Source organism: Frankliniella occidentalis, unplaced genomic scaffold (assembly GCF_000697945.3).
Source record: "Frankliniella occidentalis isolate FOCC.00 unplaced genomic scaffold, Focc_3.1 Scaffold78, whole genome shotgun sequence".
Lineage (NCBI taxonomy): Eukaryota > Metazoa > Arthropoda > Insecta > Thysanoptera > Thripidae > Frankliniella > Frankliniella occidentalis.
In genome coordinates, this window is record NW_026267208.1 from 746,394 (window position 1) to 771,095 (window position 24,702).

The 24,702-nt window shown below is 40.4% G+C and overlaps 7 protein-coding genes across 15 annotated transcripts in view; 2 read left to right on the forward strand and 5 right to left on the reverse strand.

The window, feature by feature from the left end:
- Positions 1-1,114: 1,114 nt before the first annotated feature.
- LOC113203962 (uncharacterized) lies at positions 1,115-6,628 on the reverse strand. The gene is made up of 18 exons (XM_052268847.1): positions 6,612-6,628; positions 6,007-6,201; positions 5,870-5,933; positions 5,662-5,771; positions 5,360-5,578; positions 5,037-5,291; positions 4,911-4,944; positions 4,659-4,822; positions 4,434-4,547; positions 3,719-3,907; positions 3,393-3,618; positions 3,026-3,302; positions 2,701-2,894; positions 2,501-2,614; positions 2,283-2,412; positions 1,933-2,187; positions 1,682-1,852; positions 1,115-1,564 (listed from the first exon to the last, which is right to left on the reverse strand). The coding sequence occupies exons 2-18, from the start codon at positions 6,186-6,188 to the stop codon at positions 1,401-1,403; spliced, it is 2,862 nt and encodes a 953-aa protein (XP_052124807.1). The 5' UTR covers positions 6,189-6,201; positions 6,612-6,628; the 3' UTR covers positions 1,115-1,400.
- Positions 6,629-7,418: 790 nt separating this feature from the next.
- LOC113216260 (uncharacterized) lies at positions 7,419-11,724 on the forward strand. 2 transcript variants are annotated; one of them, XM_026436003.2, is made up of 6 exons: positions 7,419-7,790; positions 7,869-8,126; positions 8,210-8,383; positions 8,470-8,586; positions 8,665-8,976; positions 10,569-11,724. In XM_026436003.2, the coding sequence occupies exons 2-6, from the start codon at positions 7,878-7,880 to the stop codon at positions 11,556-11,558; spliced, it is 1,842 nt and encodes a 613-aa protein (XP_026291788.1). In that variant the 5' UTR covers positions 7,419-7,790; positions 7,869-7,877; the 3' UTR covers positions 11,559-11,724. The 2 variants fall into 2 exon arrangements, with proteins under 2 accessions (XP_026291788.1, XP_026291789.1); XM_026436004.2 differs by lacking the exon at positions 8,665-8,976 and having other exon boundaries at positions 7,420-7,790.
- LOC113214347 (uncharacterized) lies at positions 8,941-14,280 on the reverse strand. Of its 2 annotated transcripts, none has more exons than XM_052268848.1 (7): positions 13,595-13,906; positions 13,130-13,319; positions 12,843-13,046; positions 12,503-12,747; positions 12,331-12,430; positions 11,726-12,245; positions 8,941-10,504 (listed from the first exon to the last, which is right to left on the reverse strand). In XM_052268848.1, exons 1-7 carry the CDS (start codon positions 13,876-13,878, stop codon positions 9,264-9,266), a joined length of 2,784 nt encoding a protein of 927 aa, XP_052124808.1. In that variant the 5' UTR covers positions 13,879-13,906; the 3' UTR covers positions 8,941-9,263. The 2 variants fall into 2 exon arrangements, with proteins under 2 accessions (XP_052124808.1, XP_052124809.1); XM_052268849.1 differs by lacking the exons at positions 13,130-13,319; positions 13,595-13,906 and adding exons at positions 13,924-14,054; positions 14,144-14,280 and having other exon boundaries at positions 8,947-10,504.
- On the reverse strand, positions 14,099-14,933 carry LOC113216259 (putative ubiquitin carboxyl-terminal hydrolase 50). Its single transcript, XM_052268845.1, has 4 exons — positions 14,901-14,933; positions 14,625-14,822; positions 14,451-14,552; positions 14,099-14,368 (listed from the first exon to the last, which is right to left on the reverse strand). The coding sequence occupies exons 1-4, from the start codon at positions 14,931-14,933 to the stop codon at positions 14,099-14,101; spliced, it is 603 nt and encodes a 200-aa protein (XP_052124805.1).
- A 372-nt stretch (positions 14,934-15,305) lies between these two features.
- Positions 15,306-17,620, forward strand: LOC113216892 (cyclin-J). 5 transcript variants are annotated; one of them, XM_026436724.2, is made up of 6 exons: positions 15,306-15,599; positions 15,978-16,088; positions 16,163-16,334; positions 16,422-16,703; positions 16,790-16,946; positions 17,035-17,620. In XM_026436724.2, the coding sequence occupies exons 1-6, from the start codon at positions 15,567-15,569 to the stop codon at positions 17,180-17,182; spliced, it is 903 nt and encodes a 300-aa protein (XP_026292509.1). In that variant the 5' UTR covers positions 15,306-15,566; the 3' UTR covers positions 17,183-17,620. The 5 variants fall into 5 exon arrangements, with proteins under 5 accessions (XP_026292509.1, XP_026292511.1, XP_026292508.1 ...); XM_026436726.2 differs by having other exon boundaries at positions 15,310-15,639; positions 17,032-17,620; XM_026436723.2 differs by having other exon boundaries at positions 15,310-15,599; positions 17,032-17,620.
- A 115-nt stretch (positions 17,621-17,735) lies between these two features.
- Positions 17,736-21,552, reverse strand: LOC113203610 (mannose-1-phosphate guanyltransferase beta). 3 transcript variants are annotated; one of them, XM_026418384.2, is made up of 4 exons: positions 21,285-21,552; positions 20,169-20,896; positions 19,872-20,082; positions 17,736-19,728 (listed from the first exon to the last, which is right to left on the reverse strand). In XM_026418384.2, exons 2-4 carry the CDS (start codon positions 20,875-20,877, stop codon positions 19,539-19,541), a joined length of 1,110 nt encoding a protein of 369 aa, XP_026274169.1. In that variant the 5' UTR covers positions 20,878-20,896; positions 21,285-21,552; the 3' UTR covers positions 17,736-19,538. The 3 variants fall into 3 exon arrangements, with proteins under 3 accessions (XP_026274169.1, XP_026274177.1, XP_052124835.1); XM_026418392.2 differs by lacking the exon at positions 21,285-21,552 and adding an exon at positions 20,970-21,111; XM_052268875.1 differs by lacking the exon at positions 21,285-21,552 and adding an exon at positions 20,991-21,109.
- Positions 21,553-23,724: 2,172 nt separating this feature from the next.
- The window catches only part of LOC113203172 (dynein regulatory complex subunit 4), a 10,735-nt gene continuing 9,757 nt past the window's right edge, over positions 23,725-24,702 (reverse strand). The window contains exon 9 of the mRNA XM_026417727.2: positions 23,725-24,233. Within this exon, the coding sequence (XP_026273512.1) occupies positions 24,033-24,233 (201 nt within the window). The 3' untranslated portion in view covers positions 23,725-24,032. The remainder of the gene's footprint in view (positions 24,234-24,702) is intronic.

The following is a 24,702-nucleotide window of genomic DNA, read 5'->3' on the forward strand; positions in this document are numbered from 1 at the left end:
AAAAATCGCAACTCGATCGGACAATATTTACTATCCCCGCAACGCAAGCACAATTTCGGAAATTCACATAAGAAAACCAAAATCGAAAAGTAGGAAAAATCAAAAACCAAGTTCACCCCCTTAGTAAACACGCCATTTTACGACCTAAAGGCGAAAATTTCGTCCGTTTGGACGTAGCTCTTTTAGTTTTCGAGATATTGGCCGATTTAAGCCATTTTTGGGGCATATTTTTTTTAAAGGCTTAAATTGGCTTAAATCGGCCAATATCTCGAAAAGTAAAAGAGCTACGTCCAAACGGACGAAATTTTCGCCTTTAGGTCGTAAAATGGCGTGTTTACTAAGGGGGTGAACTTGGTTTTTGATTTTTCCTACTTTTCGATTTTGGTTTTCTTATGTGAATTTCCGAAATTGTGCTTGCGTTGCGGGGATAGTAAATATTGTCCGATCGAGTTGCGATTTTTTGCATTGTGTTCTACGACCCAAATGTCCACTTTTCCGCACCCCGCTGAATCCGCGCGGAAGAAAACCCTGTTTTCAATACACCCTAGTGAGAGTGCACACTTCCACAGAAATTGGAGAGCCCTTGCCTCGGCCCTTGCAAATAACTTCATGCAAACTACCAACTCAAAGATGATTCCTCTCATGTTGGGAAAACTGTCTTATTACTGTACTACAAGTGGGTGGTTGGTTAATTCAATTCTTTTCGTACCTTTGAGTTCTATTTTACCATTGGATATTTTAGATTCATTTGTACTCCATGGGTACAAAGAATTTATCTCCAACTACAGCAAGTTGAACATAACTCATGACTGCTACCAGGCACGGCTTCGACTTACGCCCCTGTTTGTAGCTACGTAGTTGTGGCTGCACTCAACATCTCTTGTCGGGAATACTAAGCCTTGCAGAGGAAACATAGGCAAATCCGCAGGGCTCGCGCGCCCAACGAGACGGCCCACCTGCTAAGCACCAGCAGAAGAGGTGTCGCATCCAACGCCTCCAACCACAAGTTGTTTAAACACTCTCCCGGAGATAATAAGGCGGTTGATTTCGAGCGTTGGCTAAACTGTGCTGACCGAAGGACCCAAGGTGCTTTTCTTTACACAATCTAAATAAATTTACAAATATCAGATCTTTTATTTCAGAAATACTGTTAACAAAACAAACATTGGTCTGAGTGTTTTAAGGTAGTCAGAAAAAAATTATCTTTGATTTCCTTTTGATCAGTCTCATAACAATAAAAATAGAAAATTTGAACATAGGCATAATTTGTATGCAATTGTCTTACATGCAGAATCAATTCAGGGATGTCTAAAAAAAGTAATATTGATTCATAGTTACATTTGAATATTGAAGCTGTAGTTCATCTTAATTGGTTAAGTATAAAAACAACATACAGCAGATTAACGACGGAATTCAGACATCAACTGTTTGGATATTTCTGGTATGTGTATTTTATAGTCCCCGGAGGCAAATGTTTCCAGAACATCCACTTGGTATACTTGATTGACAGAAACCAATTCACTAATCCTCTTCACTGTCTCTGAAGTAACATCATCTGGAGTTCCTAAACACATGAAAGACACATTCATTAAGATCAAGTTCAAGTACAATCTTCTAAGCACTGTTGAGGGTTGAACTTTCCTCTCAGAAACAGACATAAAATAGAATCAAATTTACTTACCATCTATAGAGCACATTGACATTATTGCTGGAATAGACACAAAATCGGGAACCATGCGCCGGATGTCTTTAAATTCTACATCCTCAGAATTACCATAGTCTATGAAGAACACTTGGCAGCTCTGTGTTTGAGTCTTTGTCTCATAATTGACGGCACGATACCACAACCCATCTAGATTGAAAAACAATAAGAAATTAGTGCTAAGCTCAAAGTAAAACAGGAGATATGATTCACATCAAAAATACCCTTGCCTTTATATTTAGCAAAACACACTTCATGTATACGTGGGTTGTAGCACATATTAGGATCTGTTGATTCACAGAACTCATTAATTTGAAATGCGAGGGTCTGCAGCACATGCTCGACCTCGGGGCTGTCAATGGGACATACAGCAATCCGCCCATCAAAAATTATATTTGCCACAACAACATTGGTTGTGCCCTTTCTCTGCCCATCTTTCAGTAAAGGCAGAACAGGCACCCCATCAATTAAGAAAACTTCTCCTTCTAGAGAAGAAGTGGGAAAAATATAAAAAATTAGTAAATTGATCAATGATGAAGTCAAAGATAAATTTTTTGTTTTTGTAGAAGGTCAAACTTACTGTGGGGTTCAGCTCCCTTCTTCATTTGCAATTCCCATTCAGGCATTAGAAGCTCATTTAGTTGGTGGTTCAGACTTTTATTGTCTGGGTAATATAGCTCTACCCCTTCTACAGATGTATTTGGGCACTCCTAAATTAAGGAAATATTAAAATTAATTAGCGCTCTTTGAACATTACAGAAATAGTAACACTGTCAAGAAAATAAATCATGTTCCTACCAGCCTAAACTGCTGCTCCTTTAATGAAATTCGATTTAACAACTGAATTGCATCCTCAGAAAGGGGACCCTGCTTTACACCTTTGAGGCTGACAGGCATTACCATGCATGGATGCTACAAAAAAGAAAATAAACTTGCAGATAGATTGAGCAAAATACAGGTAATATTGCATGTATTAGATTGTAAAATACAGCACTTACATTTTTTAATTCTTGGGATATGGGTTTCATATCTAGTGCAGATGCAACATCTACATTTCCAAAATCCACAAAAAAAACTGAATACTCATTTGTTGATGCAGCCTCAGATACAATGGCACGATAGAAGTTGCCATCCTTCTTGTATCGGCAAGCAACCATTTCTCCTTTGTATGGTGGTCTTTGGATAGGCTGGCCTAAATGAAAAATGAAAATAACCAAAAGTATTCTTCGATTTAACTTTTGCCCAAAATTTACACCTTGAGTTGAGCATGGTTCCCTTACACCAATATTTGACAGACTTAATGGTTAATTAAGTCATGCTTACTTGTTACATTTATAGTTGCCACCTTTTGCATCAGAGTGAAAAGTTGTTCTTGAATATTCTTGCCTAAGGGTCGTACATAGATTGTCCCCTGATTATGATAGGCAGTGACAACTACCATACAAGGCGGTTCAATTGAAACTGGGATAAGATCGTCGCCACAAGACGGCAGCCATGGCGACAAAGATACAATACCAATTTCTGATTTATTTTCACCCATGATTTTGGCAGTTGCCCCACTATTACAGGAGCTTACGATATGTAAGTCCAAATTATCTTTCTACAAATAGGATAAAGAACAATTATGGTCAGTCAACAAAGAAACAGACACAATGAAGAGCTAAATAAAATGTCAAATATTGGAACTCACTAGAGCAACTGCTTGGACTACTTCACAAGTGACAGCCAATTCAGGCAAAGTGTGATAGGAAGACGGCAGTGACAAAAGATCTGATATGTCAACTGTTACGATTTTACCATAATCACAGAGAGCTACTGTGTATTTGGTTGATGATCCCAAACACGGAATGTTAATTATGTATCCACGCCATATTGAGTCCTCAAAGCGTACTGCCACAAGCATACCCATTGATGGCCTAAAATTTTACAAAGACACATAAAGTATAAATAAGACCGTATTGCTACTAGTTTTAGAGTGGTACAAATGGAAATAAAGAGATAAATCATTATATTTACCACAGTAGTGAATTGTAAAAAGACTTTTTCATTTCATCAGGTAAATCTACAAAAAGGTTCTGGGCAAATTCAAAAATAGGACCACAGCTAAGCGTGCCATGGTATTTTCCATCTGATGTGGAGTTGATAGAAAATATAGAATCAGTTCCAGTTTGGAGTAAACTCAGAACATTCTTCTCTGGTTTCCCCCTGTTCAAGAGAGAAGAATAGGAATGCAAAAAACAGGGTTAATTTCAGACTTCTTGTCAAAAGAGTATAAACTTCAAAGCCATGTGCAAAATTATTATTATGATAATCAATGGTACTCTTGATTATGATATGATGTAGACATTAAGAAAAAGAATGACAGAAAATGGTATTTGAAACCATTTCTAAGGAATCACACTTCGTTTGCTCCAATTAACAAGACTCTCCAACACGGTTTAAACTTTTCAACGATATATCAATAGTTTGTGCCACATATAAATTTATAAAATGGCTGGTCAAGTTTGTGCCAGAGTTAACTACATATAGGTTATCAAAATTAAATTAATTTTCTGGAATTTGCAGTTGAGCAAATAATTGTGATTACAACTAAATTATTGTATAGATCGCTAGATGATTGATGAGGATTATTGAGATTAGCACTTTTAGAGTATCTAAATGATGTACAGAGGTTATATGAGGAATGCAACATTATGTAAAACCAAAACTTATAATTTATGTTGAGGATTACCAAAATCGTTGGGTGTTGATTGTTGTTGAAGCCTCAACTGGGTTGTTGTTTTGACATAGAGGGGCCGACCTCACAGTGTTTTGAAGATTTGGTTCAAGAATAATGTCAATGGATCTAAATAAAAGACAACAAACTTATTGGTTATCATATCATGCACCAGTATCATAACTGTAAGATAAGAATAATGCAAAAAAGCAAGTGGACTAACAAACTGATGATACTTACTCTTTGGGAGTACACATAGGCCTGTGCCTTCGAAAATCAACCTTCTGACATTGAACTGAGCAATATGGAGCTCCACACTGCGAACATTTTTGGGGTGTTTCTGCTCCACAAGCAACACAAGGCTGTATGGGTACCTGAATATCAGTTCCAATAACTCCAAATAACTTTTAAGAGAGGAAAAAAAGAAAAAAAGTGGGACAGTGAGTATGTTGGTAAAGAAGGAGGAAATTTTATGCTCTAATGATAACTTACAGGCTTGTCATGGTTTAAGTCAACAGTCGAATTTCTGAAATTACACATATGTATGAGCTCCAGGAAATAAAGTGAGCAGTTTCAAAAATTCTTGAAATACATCAAAGCTATAGAGAAATAACTTACTCAGGAGGAACAAATCCACGACCCATTGCAACCTTACGGAGTGAATTTCCTCCTGCAGTGACAACAATACTCTGCAAAACTTTATTGGTGGTATTGTATCTATATGACTTAGGATCATACAACATTCCAGAGGAATCTCTGAAGTCAGGAACCCCATTCGACCAGGCACAATTTTGAAGCCCTGCCTTCCTATCAGATGCTTCCTTGGTAGCTTTCAAAATAAACCTACCGCGGTTAAAGCCACGGCCAAGCATTCTAAAACCAAAACAGATGTCAATAAAAAATATTTTTCATAAACCAAAGAATACTTGCCCATATTTTACCTTAAAAGTGGACGATTTGTTTTTCCTGGAGATCTATCTTGCCGCAGGGCTGGTTGATAATTATTGTTTCTCTGCTGTACCATATTGGCAAACTGTCTTTCCTCCTCTTGACGCTTTCTTTGTATCCTTACATTTTCCTCATCACTACGTGCAAAACCCACTTTCATTTGATTAAATAATGTAGTTGTGTCAAAAAACCTTATTGCTCTTATCGCCTCTCTGAAAGAAGAGAAGGAATACAGGGCATTACACATTTAGTCAGATAGGGATACTGCAAGATTTGTAATTTAAACTAAGCTTACGCCAAGGTGTTATATGATATAAGGGCAAAGTTTAATTTGTCAGAAGCTTGTTCCTGGCATTTTAACACATTGGGTGTCCCAAAGTTTAGAAAGAGATTTTCTAAACCAACCTGCAAGGCAGTAAAAAAGATTGAAAAAGATAATGATAAGATTGGAAAGACAGGTAGTTTTGGTACATGCCGCTTATCTCTATAAAAGTAAGAATTACCCGTGTAAGGCCAGGAGGAATTCTATTGACCATTATCTTGTATACAACTTGATTATTTTTATCCCTAGAAGTAGAAGAACCAGTTAAAAGAACACTGATTATACAAAGAAAGTAGGAAGACAACTGTAGAGACTGACCTGTGTCTTGGACATTGCAAATTTACATCCAAGTTGGCACCTGGACCATGCTCATACGAGTTGATGTTGATGTTCTCCCAATCATCTCGCATAGGATCGAATGAATCATCAAGCATGTCATCGTTTTGATTAGTATCATTGGGCACAGACACTTCTATATTGTTGATCATATTTCTCAACATGATGAGGGTGCAGCTAAAAGAGATATTTAAAAATGTACAGATCAAAAATTAGGGAATGACCAAGAGACAACCAATCAAATTTAAATACGCATTGACAGGTGCAAAAACATCTTAGAATAGGCATTAAATATGCTACAGGTTTGATATACTCAAATTTAACGCGCAAACGACAATCATCGGGAAAACTGGTCAAGGAAAATGTGGCAGAAAGAGTGAGGTTATGTGCCCTTCATAAAACCGACTAAATAGGGTTCAAAATGTTGTCACTAGTAAAGGATAGACTGGGAAACAGGCTGAATCGTGACAAATACCGGGTTTTGGACCTTGTAATTAACAAATTCCCCAGCCAGCGCTAAACCTTAAGGGATAAGGAAAGCGGCGTTTGAGAGTTGGACCGAAGAATTCAATTATTTGTAGGGAAACCTTAGCAGACGTATGCAACGAACAGAAGAAAAGAGCAATCAAAAAACCTTGAGTTGAAAAACTTGAAATTCTGCGTCTTTGTCAAAACAGGAACAAGTTTTCAACAGTCCGCCTTGAAACCCGACCCGACTGTTTCCATCGTCTCTGTTTACAAAATGCATGCGAATGTGAATCACGAGTTCATCATTGCGAATGTGAAAGTGTGAACTGAAGACTCCGAAAGAGGCTATGAGACTATTGACATTACGAGAAATTCAACGATACACTTAAACCAGCACTAGCCACTAGCCACACTGTTTTTGTTTTGTTTTCAAAATTAGAAAACAAAAACTATTTAACGGAAATAATGAATATTAGCTATTACTAGCCAATTATTTCATTGGTCATGCCTGCGGGCAAGGTGCGGGTTGCACACCTTCACATCCAACGACTGGAGCACGGCGAGCCCGCGCAGTAGGCAGCCACAACGTCATGTGTGTCGTCTGGTTTGCCTACTGCTGAGGCGTTACGTTATACAGAGTTCAGAGGACTGCCTATAGGGAGGATAAGGGTGAAGTATGACATAGCCTGGAGATCTGGCTACGACAGATGGCACCCATTTTTATGTGTTTTTTTGTAACTCTAATTAAAATTTTGTATTTTCAAGTTAAGACTCGTTAGACAGTTTGACAGGACTCATTATTATTGTCATTTATCATGGCTGGAAATTCTTCAGATTACATTCCCACAAAAATACTTATATGTTGATAACACAAAAATTTAGCATAAGCAAACGACGAATGAGCGAGTCACTTGGTATGAAGAAGAAAAGAAGAAGATGGCGGCGCGGTGGCGTGGCGTAGCGCCGACCCAAAACAAAGCAGAAGCACTCTCCGCACTCTGCCGCTAGAGCGCTCGGGTCGCTGGTGCGCCGGTTGAGGACTTTCGCTCGTGTTGTACTTATTTAGCGTTGTTTTCGATGCGGTTTTTTCCTCCTTAACTAATTTTTCACGCTCTTTACGTTGGGAGAGTTTATTTGGTCCGAAATTTAGCGGAAATATATGTAATAGAGAGATTTTGGAGTGTCGGGCAGCGCGCGAGTTTGGCTAAGGGTCCTGGCCTATGGCTGTTTGTGAAATCTACGTTGATTTTTTCAAGAATTTTACTGTAGGTCATTAATTTATGTTTTAGTCGTCATCGGTAAGTGTTGCAGGCATTCATGAATGTTATTTTTAGTTGTTGGCAACTGTATTACATGGCCCCATGTTTGTCATTTAGGTTTTCACCATGGGGAGAGGAAGGAAGTGTCACTACAAGAATTGTGATCACAATGAAGTCGACAACAAAGCTATGGGAAGACGCTGCAAATTCTATTCTCTACCCAAAGATCGGATCCGTACAGCTCAGTGGTTGCACTTAGGCGCTGTTGATCACTTAACACCTAAACGAGTAACTGCATTCAACTGCTTCATGTGTTCCTGCCACTTTCTAAACGGGAGAGAAAATGGTCCTGTTGAATATGTTGAAGAGTGTGATGTAAGTAGAACATGTACTTGTCTATGATTCATTTATGATGTTCTTTACATTTAATTCCATAATAAAAATGCTGCGTCTTTCAGTTTGACATTGCTGAGGAAGACCTCATCCAAGAGAGTGAGTTCAATGACGAATTAAATGTCAGGAAAAGAATTCTAACTCCAAGCACAAGAACACAATCTCCACCCGTCAAAAACAGGCGGGTGGCTGATTTGACACCGTCATCCAAATTGGCTATGGAGGCATTACTGTTGCTTGTAAGTTGTATAAACTAGTATAATATGTATGTATTGATTGTAGACTATCAGTGACTAATTACTTCACTGTCCCATTTCCCCCTCAGACCAATGTCTCAAAACCTATTCCCAAGAATTGCAACTATTCCCCAAAGAAGCAGTTGTGGAGGCTGCGAGGGTCCCATGCAAGAGGATCTGCTCGTAAAATCTTGCATAATATGATGGTAGGTTGTTAATCTTTTAGAATGTTGGTGACATGAGATAGAGTGGCTGAGTGTCATCTTTGTGCCTCCCTTTACCAGGATGCAGCAGCCACCCAGGAGCAGGAAACTTATTCTGAGCTCTGTGATGACTTGGGTGTAGCTCATCTTGTTTCGCCCTCTCATAATACTTCAGTAGATTTTTCTGATGAGAACAATAATCTTGATGATGAAGTGAAGAGTAGATGTTATAGCTCACAAGTAAGCCAAGATTGTAGCACCACCTCCAGGCAACTTTTCCTAAATTATTTTCCAAGCCAAGATAATAGCACCACTTTACCTACAACACCCAGTGCAAGTGAAAGAGGTGCTCCATCCCCTTCTGGTTTCCCACAGCCCAATGTAACTTTCCAGGTAAGAGAAGAAAACTACTTAAGTCAATCAGGAAATAAATTAAAATTCACAATGAAATTAGTTCTTTTAAACATTTCCTTTTTAATTGTGGCAATTATTAATTATGTATGGATACATAAGTCATTTTTAAAAAGTGTTACAGTTTTGTAAATATAAGAAATTTGGCTAAACCTTTGGTAAAGTCAGGTGTGAGATAAAATTTACAGTGCACATACACATAACTAAAATCAGTCTTGATTAATTAACATAAATAAAATACTGACAATTAGTTTAAAAATGTCACACAATTAAGTGTTACAGATTTTCAATAGTAACTTCTGTGATCTTGAACGGTAACGAATAAGAAAAGCATCCTCAGTTTCTTTTAGAGAGCTCTGGTCTTCATCAGTGGCGTGTGCCTCAAACAGAAAGAAATCGTCAGAGTGGTCCTCATGAAATGGTGCATACATCAATCTAGTTGGGACCCGATTGAAAACAGTGTTTGCAAGGAAATGTTCTGGAACAAGCCACTCTCGGTGAATGTTGACTAGGCGTTCCCTCTTCTCTCTCCAAAATTCTTCATCGTACTGCACTTTAATGCACATAAATTTTGGTTTCTCTTTCACTGTTGAGTATATCACAAAGTCACACCATTCTAGTTGCATGATTGAGAGAGACATTTGCACCTGATAGTACCACTTGTCAGTGGGTTTAAGTTCTAGCTGAGCAGTTTGTTTATTTCTTCTTATGCAAAAGTTAGACAACTGTTTTTTGGGCAGTTTCTCAAATTCGTTTGGATCCATCTCTGTGAGGACAGCAGGGCACTTTATTTCCAACAGTCGAGTGATGCCGTTTGTGTCAACAATAAGGCCATCAGGGCTGCATGATAATTGAGGAAAAGCTGGATTGACCCAAGTTCCACTTTCTAGAATGTCAATGTCCACATTATTTTCTTTAAGATGGAGGGTATACGCTTTCCTGGCTGGGTCTTCCAGTTGACTCCCTCGTTCCATGGCTTCATTTCTGAATGGGTCAAGGCCCCACACATGCTTCCTCAAAAATTTCAATCTAGTCTTGTCAGAAGACAGTCCCAAAACATTTTTAGCCACAGAAGCAGTAAGGCGCACAGATCTTTCTGAATGCCAAAATTTACTACCAGACTGTCCTGCAGTTTTGACTAGGTGAATTGGTCTGTTTGTAGATAGATCTCTCACACTGTTGAGGTTCCAGATGAGATGACTGCACATCTCAGCAATTTGATATGTACAAACAACATCAGGGTACGACTCAGGTATGATGGGGCTTTCGAGAAGCTGGTAATGCCACAGTAATTTGGTCGCCATTCCACTCAGGGCACTACGCAGTTCTGAGACTCTTTCCGGGTCACAATCTAGTTGCTGGACAGTTGGGCGGGGGTCAAAGTATGCTCTCCTTTTGAAATTGGCACTCTTCTTGTAATATTCATTTTTTTCACGAACAACACCTGGCTGTCTGTGTGTTGCTGAGCCCGGTGCTAGCCAGTAGCACAGTCTCCCCGTACAAGTGACAGCTGCAAACAAAAATTTCAAGTGTTAGTTTTATGTACTTATGGTACTTTTTTTACTTTGTTACAGGAGAGAACCTTCAGATCAATTGGTATTCAGTGTGATAGGGGGTTCCTCTGCTACGCCAAGTGCAAGAAAATGAAAGAGGTGGACTTTAGATTTTATACTGGTATTTCACAGGAAGTATTTGAAATGATATACCAGTTTTTAGGGGGAGATGAGGTATGCAACAAGCTCAAGTACGAGTACGATGCTAAGACTCCTGAAAGGGAGCCCTTCAATTGGAAGTTAACTGCCCAAGATAAACTATTTCTCACTCTATTGAGATTACGGAGAGGTATTCCAGTGAGGGACCTTAAGGTTCTTTTCAATATAAGCAAATATCATGCATCAAGAATCTGTTACATATGGACAAGGTTTATGAGTCTACAATTTAAAAAATTGGACGACCTCATGTTAACATCAGCTGCAGCCCAGAATCCACTCAAGCCAAGATGCTATGAAAAGTTTCCAAACCTCAGGGTCATCATTGACTCCACTCACTTTAAGATTCAACAGCCTAAACATTTTCAGCAGCAAAATAATACCTACTCTTCTTACAAGGCTGCAAATACAATTAAATTTCTAGTTGTGATTTCTTGTTTTGGTGGCCTGTCTTTTTTAAGTGAAGGTTATGAGGGCAGCATTTCAGACAGGCAGTTATTAATACAAAGTGGCCTTATGGACCGTCTACAGCCTGAAGATGCCATGATGGCTGACCGGGGCTTTGATTGTGAGGACCTCTGTGACGAGAGAGAAGTAAACCTCCTCATCCCTGCCTTTCTTGATCAGAGAACACATTTTACTGCTAGGGAGCTGATACTGAACAGAGCTATTGCTGTTTCAAGAATTCATGTGGAAACATTTATAGGCCTCATTAAACAATTTCGTTTAATTAGGTATATTATTCCCAATTCAATGCTACCAATTGCAAGTGATCTAGTAAGGGTATGTGCTTATCTTGTGAATTTCCAGCAACCTTTCATAAAAGATGATAATCCAGAAGATAATGCAAACTAATTTCACTCCATAGTTTTCAGATTGTAAATACTTATGTATTTATGTTCAAAGTTTTTAAAATATGTGTATGATTGATAGATTGATTTTACTGTCTATGATACTTTTAATTATTATTTGTCAATATTGAAAATATTGGATTTTATTTGATTAAACTTATGTGAACTTACCTTCGTGTCCTTTTGATTCAACATGACGACCAATGAGCAGCAGAACAGCCATTATGTGGCAGCACCTTGCAAGTGCTCTCGCCTTACATGTGCATTCTGCAAAGCATACATTTCCATGATTTTTGGATATCATTACAGACACCTTATAGGTGTCTGCCACATATGATGCTCGAACATCTGCCTTAACAAAGTAATGCAAGTTTCTTATGCAGTCAGTAATCCCCAGAACTCTGCCACTGTCTATGAATTGGTTTGCTCTTTTTAGCGTCCCATCCACAAAAATATTTTTCCTATCTTGCTGTGTTGGTTGGGAGAAGTCCACCACCACCTGCTCATCTCCATCTCCATCTTCACTTTCAACACCACCCACATACGAGAATCTGATATTAGGTATAAGGTCTAGGTAATCTCTGGCCTTGGCTGATGAATATTTGTTTGGTATGTGCACGCTGGGGAACGGCTGAAAAACTTTGTTTCCAACGGGCATCATAGGCAGAGCGTTCTGGTTAGATTGATGAGCCTGCATAAAATAAAATTTCATATGGTATTTAAAGAAGGAAACATTATTTTTTGAGCCATTGATTGTAACAAGTGGATATATTAACCTGTGCTATCAGCTTCTTCCTTTTCCTTTCATACCATTTACCACCATCAACCCCTTGGTAGATTTTCCCTCCTTTATCATTCTTCACGTGGTGCATTATCCTAAATAAGTAAACAAGTTGCTTAAATATAGAAAAATGTACTGCATTTTAGTTAATTTCAAAAATTACAAACCTTTCTATTAGCTTTGCCTTATTTCCCCGAGTAGGAAGTCTCCGACAATGAAGCCACCTCATAAGGCTTTTATTGTCCTTTTTTTCAAGTTCATCTTCCTTAATTTTTGCCCCTGTAACCTCACCCTCAGAAAGCTGCGGATCCATAACATCCAAGTCATATGGTGGGTGGTCACACTGCTGCTGGGAAGAGACCGAAGAGACCTGGCTGGGATTTGAAAGCTGAGGCTGAGGTGTTGCTTGGATCTGTAAGTTCAGAATCAGAATAGATATATTTTCATTAAACAACATAATTAACAATTATGACACCAAGAAAAGGCAGACAGTGAAGGTGTACTTACAGTTAAATTACTGATGCCTGTGGCAGGATCGAACAAATTATTATTTTCGTCATCACTTAAAATTGTTTTTGAGAACAATTTATCGTCATCAGTTAAAATTCTCATTGAGAACACTTTATCGTCACTTCCTGTGTCGGACTCTTCATCAGTCATGGCAAACATATCTACTTCACTTTCAATGTCAAAATCTAAAAAGTGTTGGTCCTAAAAAATTGTAATAAGTGAAACATATTTTAGTAATGGTACCTTCAAGAGTTCAAGTATGTAATCACAATGCAAATGCATACTGGATTGCATGGAGATAGATTATTTATTAATTCAGTGGTTGTAGTTTTGTCAGTTATATCAGAGTCAAGTGGAAGGTCACCAACTATGTCCTTTTTTAAGCGGTACCACACCAAGTAAGCAGAGTCACTGGCTCTGCCCAGCTGCCTAGTTGTAGTGTTTGAGACTTTGGTGTCATCAAAACGGTACCACCTAGCAAAAATGTTAGAAAAGGAGTGTAAGCATTCTACATGAGGACTGATCCTCATGGCTTGATAATTACTACTTTCAATAATTAAATTACTTTTAGTGGTTGGCCACAAATTTTCAAATTATCTGAGCTGCTATTAAAATACCTTAAGTATAGGTAGCTGCATGAGAACTGTGACAAAAGGTTGATTGATTGCTTATCAACATTAAAACCTGTGGCCACCCTTTTTATAAGCAAAAACAGAAAATAAATCAAAATAATTTTTTATCTTGTTTACCGGTCTCCTCTGTGGCATACGGCAGTATAATGGCCATTGTGCATGAACGTGCCATGGTGGTTTGTCATTCCAAACAAACTGTAAGAACTGTTACTCTGAAGCAGGTCTACAGTGTAAGGAGCTAACTCTAAGCACTCAGGAATCAGTACCTCTTCCCCATTTTTAATAAAACTACCACTGTAGTGTCGTTTGAATCTATGACAGTGTGCAAAGTAAATGGTGCATAAAGCAAGAGAAGCAAATAAAGCAAAAAACATTTCTAGGCACACTGTAAAATAATGCATGGTAAATGGACAGCAAGTGAAACATTATTTAAATAGATAACATACCTCTTTAAGTGTATGACTAATATTGGTGGTAATCTCCCTAATGTTAGTTTGTGTTTCAATCCAACACCTGAACAGCTGCTGCATTTTGCCTTAGCCTGGTCCGTCTCTTCGGTGAATGACAGTAAGCAGTCCTGAGTATAAATAAGTTAATCCATGTTGAAACTTCTCACTCTCATTATCGATAATAGGGACCCCTAAGCAGTGCTTCATAAAATCTTACCTCAAGTTTGAGGGATGTGATGTTGCTTGGCAGCTCCACGGATAAGTGACTGTTGACATCTGAATACTCTCCATAAGAGCAGTGACACTTAGAACATGATACTGTTGTCACAGTTTGGATGTACAAAAGGCTTGACATAATCGAGGTGTTAAGAGAAGTCCACACATTGACACAGTCCTCCAGCATGTCCCCCGTATGCACCACATCCAAGGTAGTAGTTTCAGTCTGGAAGAAAACAGATCACATTGGCAACCACAAGAATGATTGGAACTGGGATATACACATGTATCGAAACTAAAGTACCCACTTTCATCTCCTTGTGAAGGGTAGAAATAAGAAACGTAAGGAACTCCTCACAATCCATTTGCATGTTGGGCCGATAAAACTCCCAGTGTTGAGCAATAATATACTTAAAGAGAAGTCCCAAATTAGCATTTGAAAAATTTAATTGACCACAAACAAAACAAGAGTTAGAACTCACCACCAAATCTGATATATCCTCAGCCTCTCCCTCAGATTTTAACGACAACAGGGTTCTTGAAAGTGCAGAGGACACAGGCCCAGATTTATTAGTACTCGCTAATGAAGCAATAAAATCATCACTGCCCATCAAACACTGCAGTACTCCATTCATGTAACAGGTCGAACCATGGTTCATGAGCCCTTTTAACCCAGCCACCTGTTGGAAACAAATATAACAGAGGTTAGGGTTGCGAGGATATCATGCAGAAATTGGTAAAAATTAAATAAGTCTCACCTGGGAAAATACATATCCAGAATTAGAATACATATTTATAATTTTTGTTCACAAGTGCTAAAACATGAGTGAAAACACGTACGCCCCCCGCGCGCCGCGCTGCCCGACACTCCAAAATCTCTCTATTACATATATTTCCGCTAAATTTCGGACCAAATAAACTCTCCCAACGTAAAGAGCGTGAAAAATTAGTTAAGGAGGAAAAAACCGCATCGAAAACAACGCTAAATAAGTACAACACGAGCGAAAGTCCTCAACCGGCGCACCAGCGACCCGAGCGCTCTAGCGGCAGAGTGCGGAGAGTGCTTCTGCTTTGTTTTGGGTCGGCGCTACGCCACGCCACCGCGCCGCCATCTTCTTCTTTTCTTCTTCATACCAAGTGACTCGCTCATTTGACACATGCTTGAGTCGTACTGTACACAAGCATATGTCAAATTCGTCGTTTGTTTATGCTATATTTTTGTGTTATCAACATATAATCATATCCGTATTTTTGTGAAGTGTGGAATGTAATCTGAAGAATTTCCAGCCATGAAAAATGACAATAATGTCCTGTCAAACGAGTCTTAACTTGAAAATACAAACAAAACGACTACCACGCCCCCCACCCCTACCCACCCTGCCCTATCCCGTCTCACCCTGGCATATGCTGGACATGCCTGTTGCATGGAGGCCCTTTTTCGTTCAAGAAGCCGCAAGGTAAACAAAACTTGCTTGACGTTGTATTAATACCGTTATTGTGAGTTCTGATTCGACAACTACTTGACAGTCATATATTGCATGTCATATTTCCCCCCATGCATATCTCTTGTGTAAGAATCGCCGCTGCTGGGTTCCGATGTGGGCTTGCCCGACTTTTGGCGAGCTCTGCACGGAGAATCGTTTGATGACATGCATAGATTTTACATTTTTCTGAAATATCATGATTGTATGTGCATTTTAGCCTTTTCTGAGCCCTTTAGCCAGAATTCGTGATTGGGTTAAAGTCGTGTCGCATTAGACTCAGCTGCATCAGCCAACGTCATATTATTGTTTTCCCATATACTACAGTATTTTCTTTTCTATATTTCTTCTTAGATGTTAAATGTTCCGAGAGAACCGTGGCCAATTGAATATGCTGCTGAACATGCAGAATTAAACAGAGACAGGGAACAGGATAGAATCCCTTTCGCATATCGTAGTCCACAGGTAGGCCTCTTTTAGCACAAACTCATATGTTCACTTTTTTTACAATTGATATTTGTACTGTATATTTTTTATAGATTCAACACAGATCCTATCTTGTTGGCTGGATAAGAACAAGGGCTGAAAAATTTATGTTCTGCACTAGCACAGTGCATCTAGCTATTTATATCTTAGACATCTTCATGGATAACTTCAATATTGAACTGGATCGGCTACATCTTGTTGCCCTTGTTTGCCTTCAAGTTGCTTGTAAGTTGTTGGTTTTCCTTTTCTACGTCTATAATATTCTAAAAAAAATTTTCTGCAAGTTTTATATATCCTTACATTATTTGCTAGCTAAATATGAAGAACGAGATGTGAGGATTCCTAAGGCCAGTCAATTTAACAGTGTTGTAAACAACAGATATCAGTTAGCGGAATTTCGTGATTTGGAAGTCATGTTATTGTCATTTTTGGGGTGGAAATTAAATTTACCTACAGCAGCTCATTTTGCTGAGTATTACTCATTATTTGCCGTTTCTAAGAAGGATTGGTGTCAAACAGAATTTCTATCCTATGAAACATTTTGGCAAGAGGCTCAGAGAGCAGTAAAAGATTACTTAGATCTTGCCCTCCTAGGTAAGTTTAAAATTTATCTGAAAGAAAGTTACTTTTAAATTATACCTTTTATCTAATTTCTTGGACTTGTTGAAACTGATTGGCAGATATTTGCATGATGCAGTTCTTGCCCTCTATAGTAGCATGTGCCTGTGTACTTTTGGCGAGGCAACAGCTCCGTTTAATTAAATGGACTGAGGAACTACAAATTATTACTAAGTATCAATGCGAAGACCTTACTTTGTGTGCCAATGTTATTCTTAGGTCAGTGAAAGAATTAACAGCAGCTTACATTTCATTAAATGCCAACCATCAAAATTAAAATTATATTTTGTTTTCCATTTTGCAGTAGAAGCTCTAACAGAGGAATAGAACGAAAACGAAAGAATGCAGATTCTCCTGATTTAGGATATGTGACTGCAGGTAGCACAACAAGCACTCCAGAAGGAATAACATCCAAACGGCGAATTATTGTTTGCACTGAAGACAGCAATTTATAATCAAATTACCTAAAATAATGTTTGATATTTTGATTTTGAAAGACTGATGTAAATGAATTCTGTACTGGTCAGACACCAATTCAAACAAGTGATTATTGCTATCCTAGTCATTAAAGTTCTAGTTATAAATCTAGTATTGTCTCTAGTTAGATACTAATTCAAAGAAGTGTGTAATCGTAGAGATTAATGTTCTAATAGTTTCTAGAAGTAAGTTTATTTTGGATGCCTTTATATCTTTATTCTTTTTCCAACTATTGTTACGTTCATAATATGTTGGGGAGCAGGACCTCCATTTGTGCATCATAGAATGCTGTTTCTTATTTCATGAGCTCATTTGAGCTCTTGGCTACAACTGTAAGTTTGATCTAATCACTGTAGTAAATTAACTGCTGTCAATTTTGTTCTTTTTGATTCCGGTGATTAAAATTTCTAACAATGTCTGGCTGTATATTAGCACCCAAACATGAGTGAAAACACGTACGCCCCCCGCGCGCCGCGCTGCCCGACACTCCAAAATCTCTCTATTACATATATTTCCGCTAAATTTCGGACCATACCCTCTAATTGCTCTTTTTCTTTCTTTCTTTTCCTTTTTTTTTTTTTTTACAAATATGCAGTAAAATATTTACAAATAGAAACAGAACATCAAAAATACCAGTCTGTGAGAAAAATGCTGATAATTACAGTAGTAAAGTGAAAAACAGACACTCAGAAAACTGTAACATTTGCTCAGTTGCCATTACATAACATACGCATACAAACAGATAGCTTACGCTAGAACAAAGGTAAGCAAAGAATGTTGTGCTTAGAATCGATAAACTTGCTTAATGCTAAAAAAAACATGTTGGACAGAAATTATGGCTACAGCTTAGCATCATGAAAATTTTCAAAAACAATTTTCTTGGTATAGTAACTGATTTGGGAAAATTTCTTGAAATGGAAAAGGAGATCTTTGGTCGATTTGGTCTCGTAAGGCGACTTGCCTCACGGAGACTAAATCCACCATTTAATCTGTACTACTTCAAAAGGACCAAAGAGGCACATCCACAAGGAATGGTTCCTGTTTTTAATTCATATTATACAAAATTATGAAAGCCCCCATCAAGGTATGTGAAAATCTTTCAAAGAAATACTCACCAAGAAAACATAAAAATATAGACACTACAAAATTCAGGGAAAGGAATCTAAAAATAAAATGAATACAGTACCTTAGAATTGTTCTAACAAAGAATCACGGCAGAAAATTTCATCCAAAAATTGGATGAGCGAAAAGTTGTTAGCAATTGGTCAAAATTGTTTGGTTTACTGCTAAAACTAGAAAAAGGTATTTAATTTCACAAAAATGTGTAAAAGGAAACATGACGTAATCCTATCTACCTCAACACAAACTATTACTGGGCCATTCCATTGATAAGAACAAATTAATAGGGTAAAACATACTGGTATAAGATTTGTTTTAGATAAAATCTTGTTCGACAACCATGAAAAGAGCAAGGAAAAATATATATTGAAATAATATACAATTTGTATGTACACTAGTCTAACAAACAAATAACCCACCATTGGAAGTCAATATGCTACTTGTTCCAAAAGTGGACTCCAGATGATTCCAGATTTAAAAGAGTGGGGGAAAAAAAGGTAGCAAGGATTGGTTATCAAAACAAAGGAAAGATATACAAATTATCAGTCGCAAACTTTGAGCGATGTGTGCCATTGTCAACCGCCATTGGAAACTGGAAGTTCTCCCACACAGTAAGATAAACTTCAGAAATGACAAAACCCTTTTCAATGCTTGGCCCAACACATCAGAATTCTGAGCAAGTTGCAAAAAGTATGTAAAGTTCAACTTTTAAACAATGCAAATGGCACAAAAAAGAAAATCACTAATAAGTGATGTAATAGTGGTAGTCACGAAAAGCCTGTGATTCTTCAAACCATCTTACAGGAAATTGATTCTTAATTTAAAACTTTGGTTTAGATTAAAGCCTCTTTTACTTGCTCCCAAGAAAAAAGAAAACAAAAGATAGGAGTAGTCAGTGTACTTGTACGTTTGTAGAAAATGACAATTTGCAAAGAATAGAATATGAAAACTGTTAACCTCTCTCAAAACTAAACTATGAATATATCTGTTGGATTTTAAATAAAAAAAACAAATTTCATATTTTTACGTTTGATTTTTGATATGGGTAAAGAAGCAGTTTCTTCAGTCTGATTTAACTTCTATCGCTGACTTTAAGCAGAATGTCTCAAAAGGTGCCATATTGAGACACAAGCTCAGGAATATTAACAATAACAGAGACCAGTAAACAGTAAAATCTGAAGCTCCACCAATTAAAAATAATTATGTGCAATGTGCTTACATAATAATCTGTGGCTCAGGTACGGAGCTTGCAATTGACTTGTGAGGTAATACTTGCCCTCCATTTATGTAAACTTCATCCTTGACTATTACATCCTCACCTAAAACAGTGGTATTTTCCATTCTAACCCATTGACCCACAACACTTCTCCATCCAACAATACATCCTTCTAACCAGGAATGAGACCTGAAATGCAGGAGATAGACAAAACATTACTTGACTTGAGAGATCACCACCACAAACACAAACATGGAGCAAATGATCTTTGGTTTTGTATATTACTAAATTTAATTTCAAACCACAAAGAACTGACAAGAATAAAATCTCACCTAATAGTTGCATCTCTTAAAATGGTGCTGCGTTTGATGCACACTCCATCTTCAATGACCACACCTGGGCCAATGGTGACGTTTGGTCCAATACGACAACCCTGACCAATTTTAGCAGTGGGGTGAACAAGAACATTCCCAACAGTGGTTGGACCATTGTGTAACACAGGGGCATTTTTCTGACGTAAAGCAGTAAGATACATACACATTCCTAAAACAAAAAAAAAGTTTGAATGGTTGTTAATGTAATTACAGTAAAGATGTAGATGATTTCTGAAACATACAAAATTGTCCTACCTCTTAAAAAGTCTCGAGGTTGTCCAACATCCATCCAGAAACCTTGTAATTCCATAGCGTATAGCTGGCCTTCATCAGCCATGTAGGGAAATACCTCCTTCTCGATACTTGTGGGTTGTAGTTTGATTCTTTTAAGTACGGAAGGATTGAAAATGTACATCCCCGCATTAATTTTGTTGGACACAAACTCCTGAGGCTTTTCAATAAAGCTTTGAATTTTCCCCTGTTCTCCATAAACCACTACGCCATACTTGGATGGCTCTTCTACTTTGGTTACAACAATCGTACCTTCTTTACCATGATTTCGATGGAATGCAACAAGGTCTTTGAAAGGAAACTCACAGATGATATCAGAGTTCAATACAAAAAAGGGTTCGTCGGTGGCACTCAAAGTTTCTTTAGCTAAAGCTAAAGGACCAGCAGTGCCCAAAGGTTCAGTTTCATGAGAGAAAACTAGCTTGCATCCCAGTTTGTCAGCTTCTTCTTTCAACTCTTGTTCCATCTGCTCTGCTCGGTAAGAAACAGCCAACACAACTTCGTGAACACCAACTTCTACCAAAGCTTCCATCTGATGTAGAAGCATGGGCTTGTTGGCAAACTCTACCAGAGGTTTTGGTCTGCTGAGGGTGAGAGGACGGAGCCTAGTTCCATACCCACCAACAAGAATGAGAGCTTTCATTCCCCCAAGTTTTGAGTCGGTGCCACACATTGTGTAATTTTAGAAAGATCTGCAAAAACATAGAAACATGAATATAGCAGTGCAAAGAACATACAAATCTAGAAATAAAGGGAGTGGTTTACAATGGAAAATATTAAATTTACAGCAGTATCAAAAATGCAAGTCTTTGTCAATCAGTGTGACTGGTTCATAGGTGATTTGTTTGCACAGAAACACTGGTGACATGGCAATGATGGCGTTGACACATGCATAATCTGAATCACTTGCCTCAACTATGACAATGGAATCATAACCACAACAGCATTCTGTTAATTAAACGTGTAATTGCATTTTACGAAAGACAAAAAGACCGCAGCGTAGAGCAAAATTTAGAAAATTTAGAAAATTCTAATTGAAGATTGCCGTGTACATTGCAGTTATTACACCGAATTACTTACCAGAGCGGCGGCTTAGTTGTTGAACGACACTGATGTCAAACGCCACGTATACCCCGATAGTAGTTCGGGACGCTCGCTGCGATCATCTGAGGGTAATCTTGTGGGGGGAAACAACCACATCGGCATTTAAAAAGGTTGAAGGCTTATCGAAATGATGATCTGGCAAAGCTGATCACTGACATTTCAAATATTGTGTTTATCAGACCTTCTGACATGTATATTTACATTTAGCAGTAGGCACAGCCTAAACAACCGGACGAGATTCTTTTATTCTTCTCATACTCTATGGTTGTGTCCCAATTCTCGATCGGTTGCTGGTCGGTCGGTCCGGTCCGGTCCGGTCCCCGACCCTGACGAGCCGCGCCAGCCGCTCAGGGCAGCCACACATTCGCGACAAGGACATCGCAGGTCGCAGGGCTACCCTCGCGAGTCTCCCCCGCTATGGGGTGGCTCGCGAATCACCCCCGCGGATCACCCCCGTCGTAGGGGTGCATATCCTCGCGACTAGCGGCCTGTCATCTCGCGGGGCGCTCGCGGTCGCGGCCCTCGCGACGTCGCGGGTGTTGGTAGCAGCCGAATGGCGGCAGGCGCGGCTCGTCAGGGTCGGGGACCGGACCGAACCGGACCGACCGACCAGCAACCGATCGAGAATTGGGACAGAATCTATGGCTTGTGTGTTTTGTTGTCAGATTGAAGGCAGAGCGCGAATGGCGCGAATTTTCAAATGTAAAGTTGATGTAGGGGGCAGGCTGGGATTATTCGTTATTGCGGGTTGCCTCCCTAGCCGGCGGCATTGAAGCAGTCTACTGTTGCTTTATTTGTTTCTCCTTACTCTTGCTTCTTTTGCCCCTGGATGAGCTCCGCCCGTTGCCGGCTCGAGGCGCGGAAGTCAACGACGTTCTGGAAGCCCTCTGTCCGGCCGGTGTTTTAGGCGGTAGCACAGCAGTGAAAGGGGTGAAAGTCAAGTCGGAGAGCATGCAACGGATGTGCCGCTGGGAGGCAGGGCGCGCCCCCAGGGCCTCCGTCAAGGTTGACATCGTTGTCCTGGAGACGGACGGTAGGATGCCCTCCGCAGCTTGCGCGGGAGGGCGGCCCTCGCTGGCGGGACGAGACTCAGCGGGAAGAAAGCGTTCTTCTACTGCGAGGGGAAGTGGGGTACCTCCCGTGTACAGGCCGATACTACGCCCGCGGTGTGTCGCGCCCAGGATATGAACGCTCCCGGCCTCGTCGGGCGGCACCGGCGAAGACGCCGCTGGAGCGGACGACGGGCGTGGGGAGGCGGTGTACACCGGCGATGATGGGCGGGCGTCGGGTGCATCGGCGGGCGACACTATCACATTATCAAGAGGTGTTGTTGCGAGGGGACAATATGGGCGATTAGCAGCGCTAGTGAACCTGCTCGGGCGTGGAGCGAGAGACTGACCATGGGGCGGGGGGTGGCCGGACACGATGTGCCGGTGGTGGGAGGTGAAGGTAGGGTACGCCGTGAAGTCGTCAACTTCCAGCAAACAGCTACCCGGCACTTGACTGTGTCCTGAGGGCGCTTAAAAGGGCCATGCTCATCACAGCGCCCTAGAGCCGAGGCTATAGTACTTCCCCAAACAAGTACTTACAGTTTTGTCTTTCGAGTACCGAATGCCTCTCTTGATCTTCTTGCTGCTGTGAGTGTTTCACTTGACCCTTTTGCTTCTCCACCAACGGCTTTCTGGCCCGACTCTGCTCCAGCTGGTTCTCGGTGCACGACGGTTTTTCGGCAGCTGTCAAGTGGAAATCAAAAACTGCTTTGGGGCAGACACCTAACCTTTCGGTGACCGTGCCGGTCGGCAGTCGGCTGAAAGACACCCTCAAGTGAGTGTAGTTTTGTTGTAACCCCAACCTACCTCCTGTGGCGCACTCACCCGCCCTGTTCGGTGTTCTCGGCTTGGGGTTCCTGGTACACCCTTTATTTTTGATGTCCGAACTGGCCAGGGGTGCTTGAGTGGCGCCACGGCGGGGAGGGGCGACGCTCGGCCCCAGGGCCGTGTTGGAGGTGGACTCGGCCGTCGAGGCTTTAGTGCCACCCTCGGCATTGGGATGGTGTGGCCCGACCACGGACTCGGCTAGCACGCCGAAGTACGAGGACAGAGCGCTCTTGCGGCACCTGTCACTAGAGTGCTCTTGACGTGGACGATGCGGACTCATGTTATGGACCGGCTGTTCCTGCACCCCTAGTGTGGGGTCGACAACCCTCCCCCTCCCCTCTCCATCGACCTTTGGTTGCTGGGCTCTGCTGGGCCTCGATCTTCCTGGCCACCCACATGCTATTGTTGACGAAATAGCCACTTCCATGGCCACCACGGCACCAGGGGCGAAAGTCGCAAACCCCCTATACTCACCAAGGGTTGTGTATTTAGACCGTCTGGACACAACCAGAAATGCTAGAAAATGAAGAGTACCTATATGCAGGGCACATTAACTTTATTCAGCAATGAAAAATAAACAAAAATATCACAGAAAATAATAAAAAGACGTAAAATTATAATGTTACAAAAGAAATAAAATTATACTTAAAATGTGCTTTTGTGTTGAGTGAATCTCCTCACGATGCTAACACTAGAATCTCTGTATTTGGTGAAAGAACGATACAAACGTGTCAAATGTGTGTATAAGAGAGAAAAATAAGCGTAATTGGGGTGGTTCTTGACGGGACTTGTAGTGCCGGAAAAGGTTTGTGGTTGACAGCTCAGTCGTATACGATATGTTGTGGCTCTATTTAGCCGGACTCGAAGCCCGCCCAGCGCCGGTCGGCGTCGCCGGAGTCTTGGCACGGAGCGGCTTGAAGCCCAGGTCGTCGACGGGGATGCCGTGCTGCTTGAGCTTGGTCTCGTAGGCCGCGAGCAGGTCGTCGTGGGCCTGCACAGCGCGCGCCAGCTCGTTCTGCAGATCCGCGCTCACCGTGGGCGCGCTCACCTGCGGTCCGAAAGGGAAAAGTACACGTTAGCCGAACGTTGGAACCGCATCTTCGCATCTTGCTGCGCGTTACAATGCAAGCAACTGCCATATGGATGCGAGGGGTCAATAACTCCCTTTTGAAGTGTACACATGATTCCTGAAATTCTTGAATCCCAGTGATTACCGTCCGCTCAAATTCATCCCTAAGTTTTTAGCGGTAAAAAACGCTTATTTCGACTAATTTGTACCAGTTCCTCTAGTTTCCCGCTTTGAGCGATTTCTGTTGATTTCGATTAATTGTTATCCTCATGATTCCCAGGCGGTTGTACACATTATTCACGGAGTTCTTGCCCCCTCGCATGGCTGAGGACCCGCCAACACGCATGTTACTGCGCTCGGTACGGCGAAAGCGCGTTGAACCCCTACGTTGTAGGCAGCGCCGCCTAACAGCAGTGTTCGCCGGGCTTGCCTACCCACGCTCGTCAGG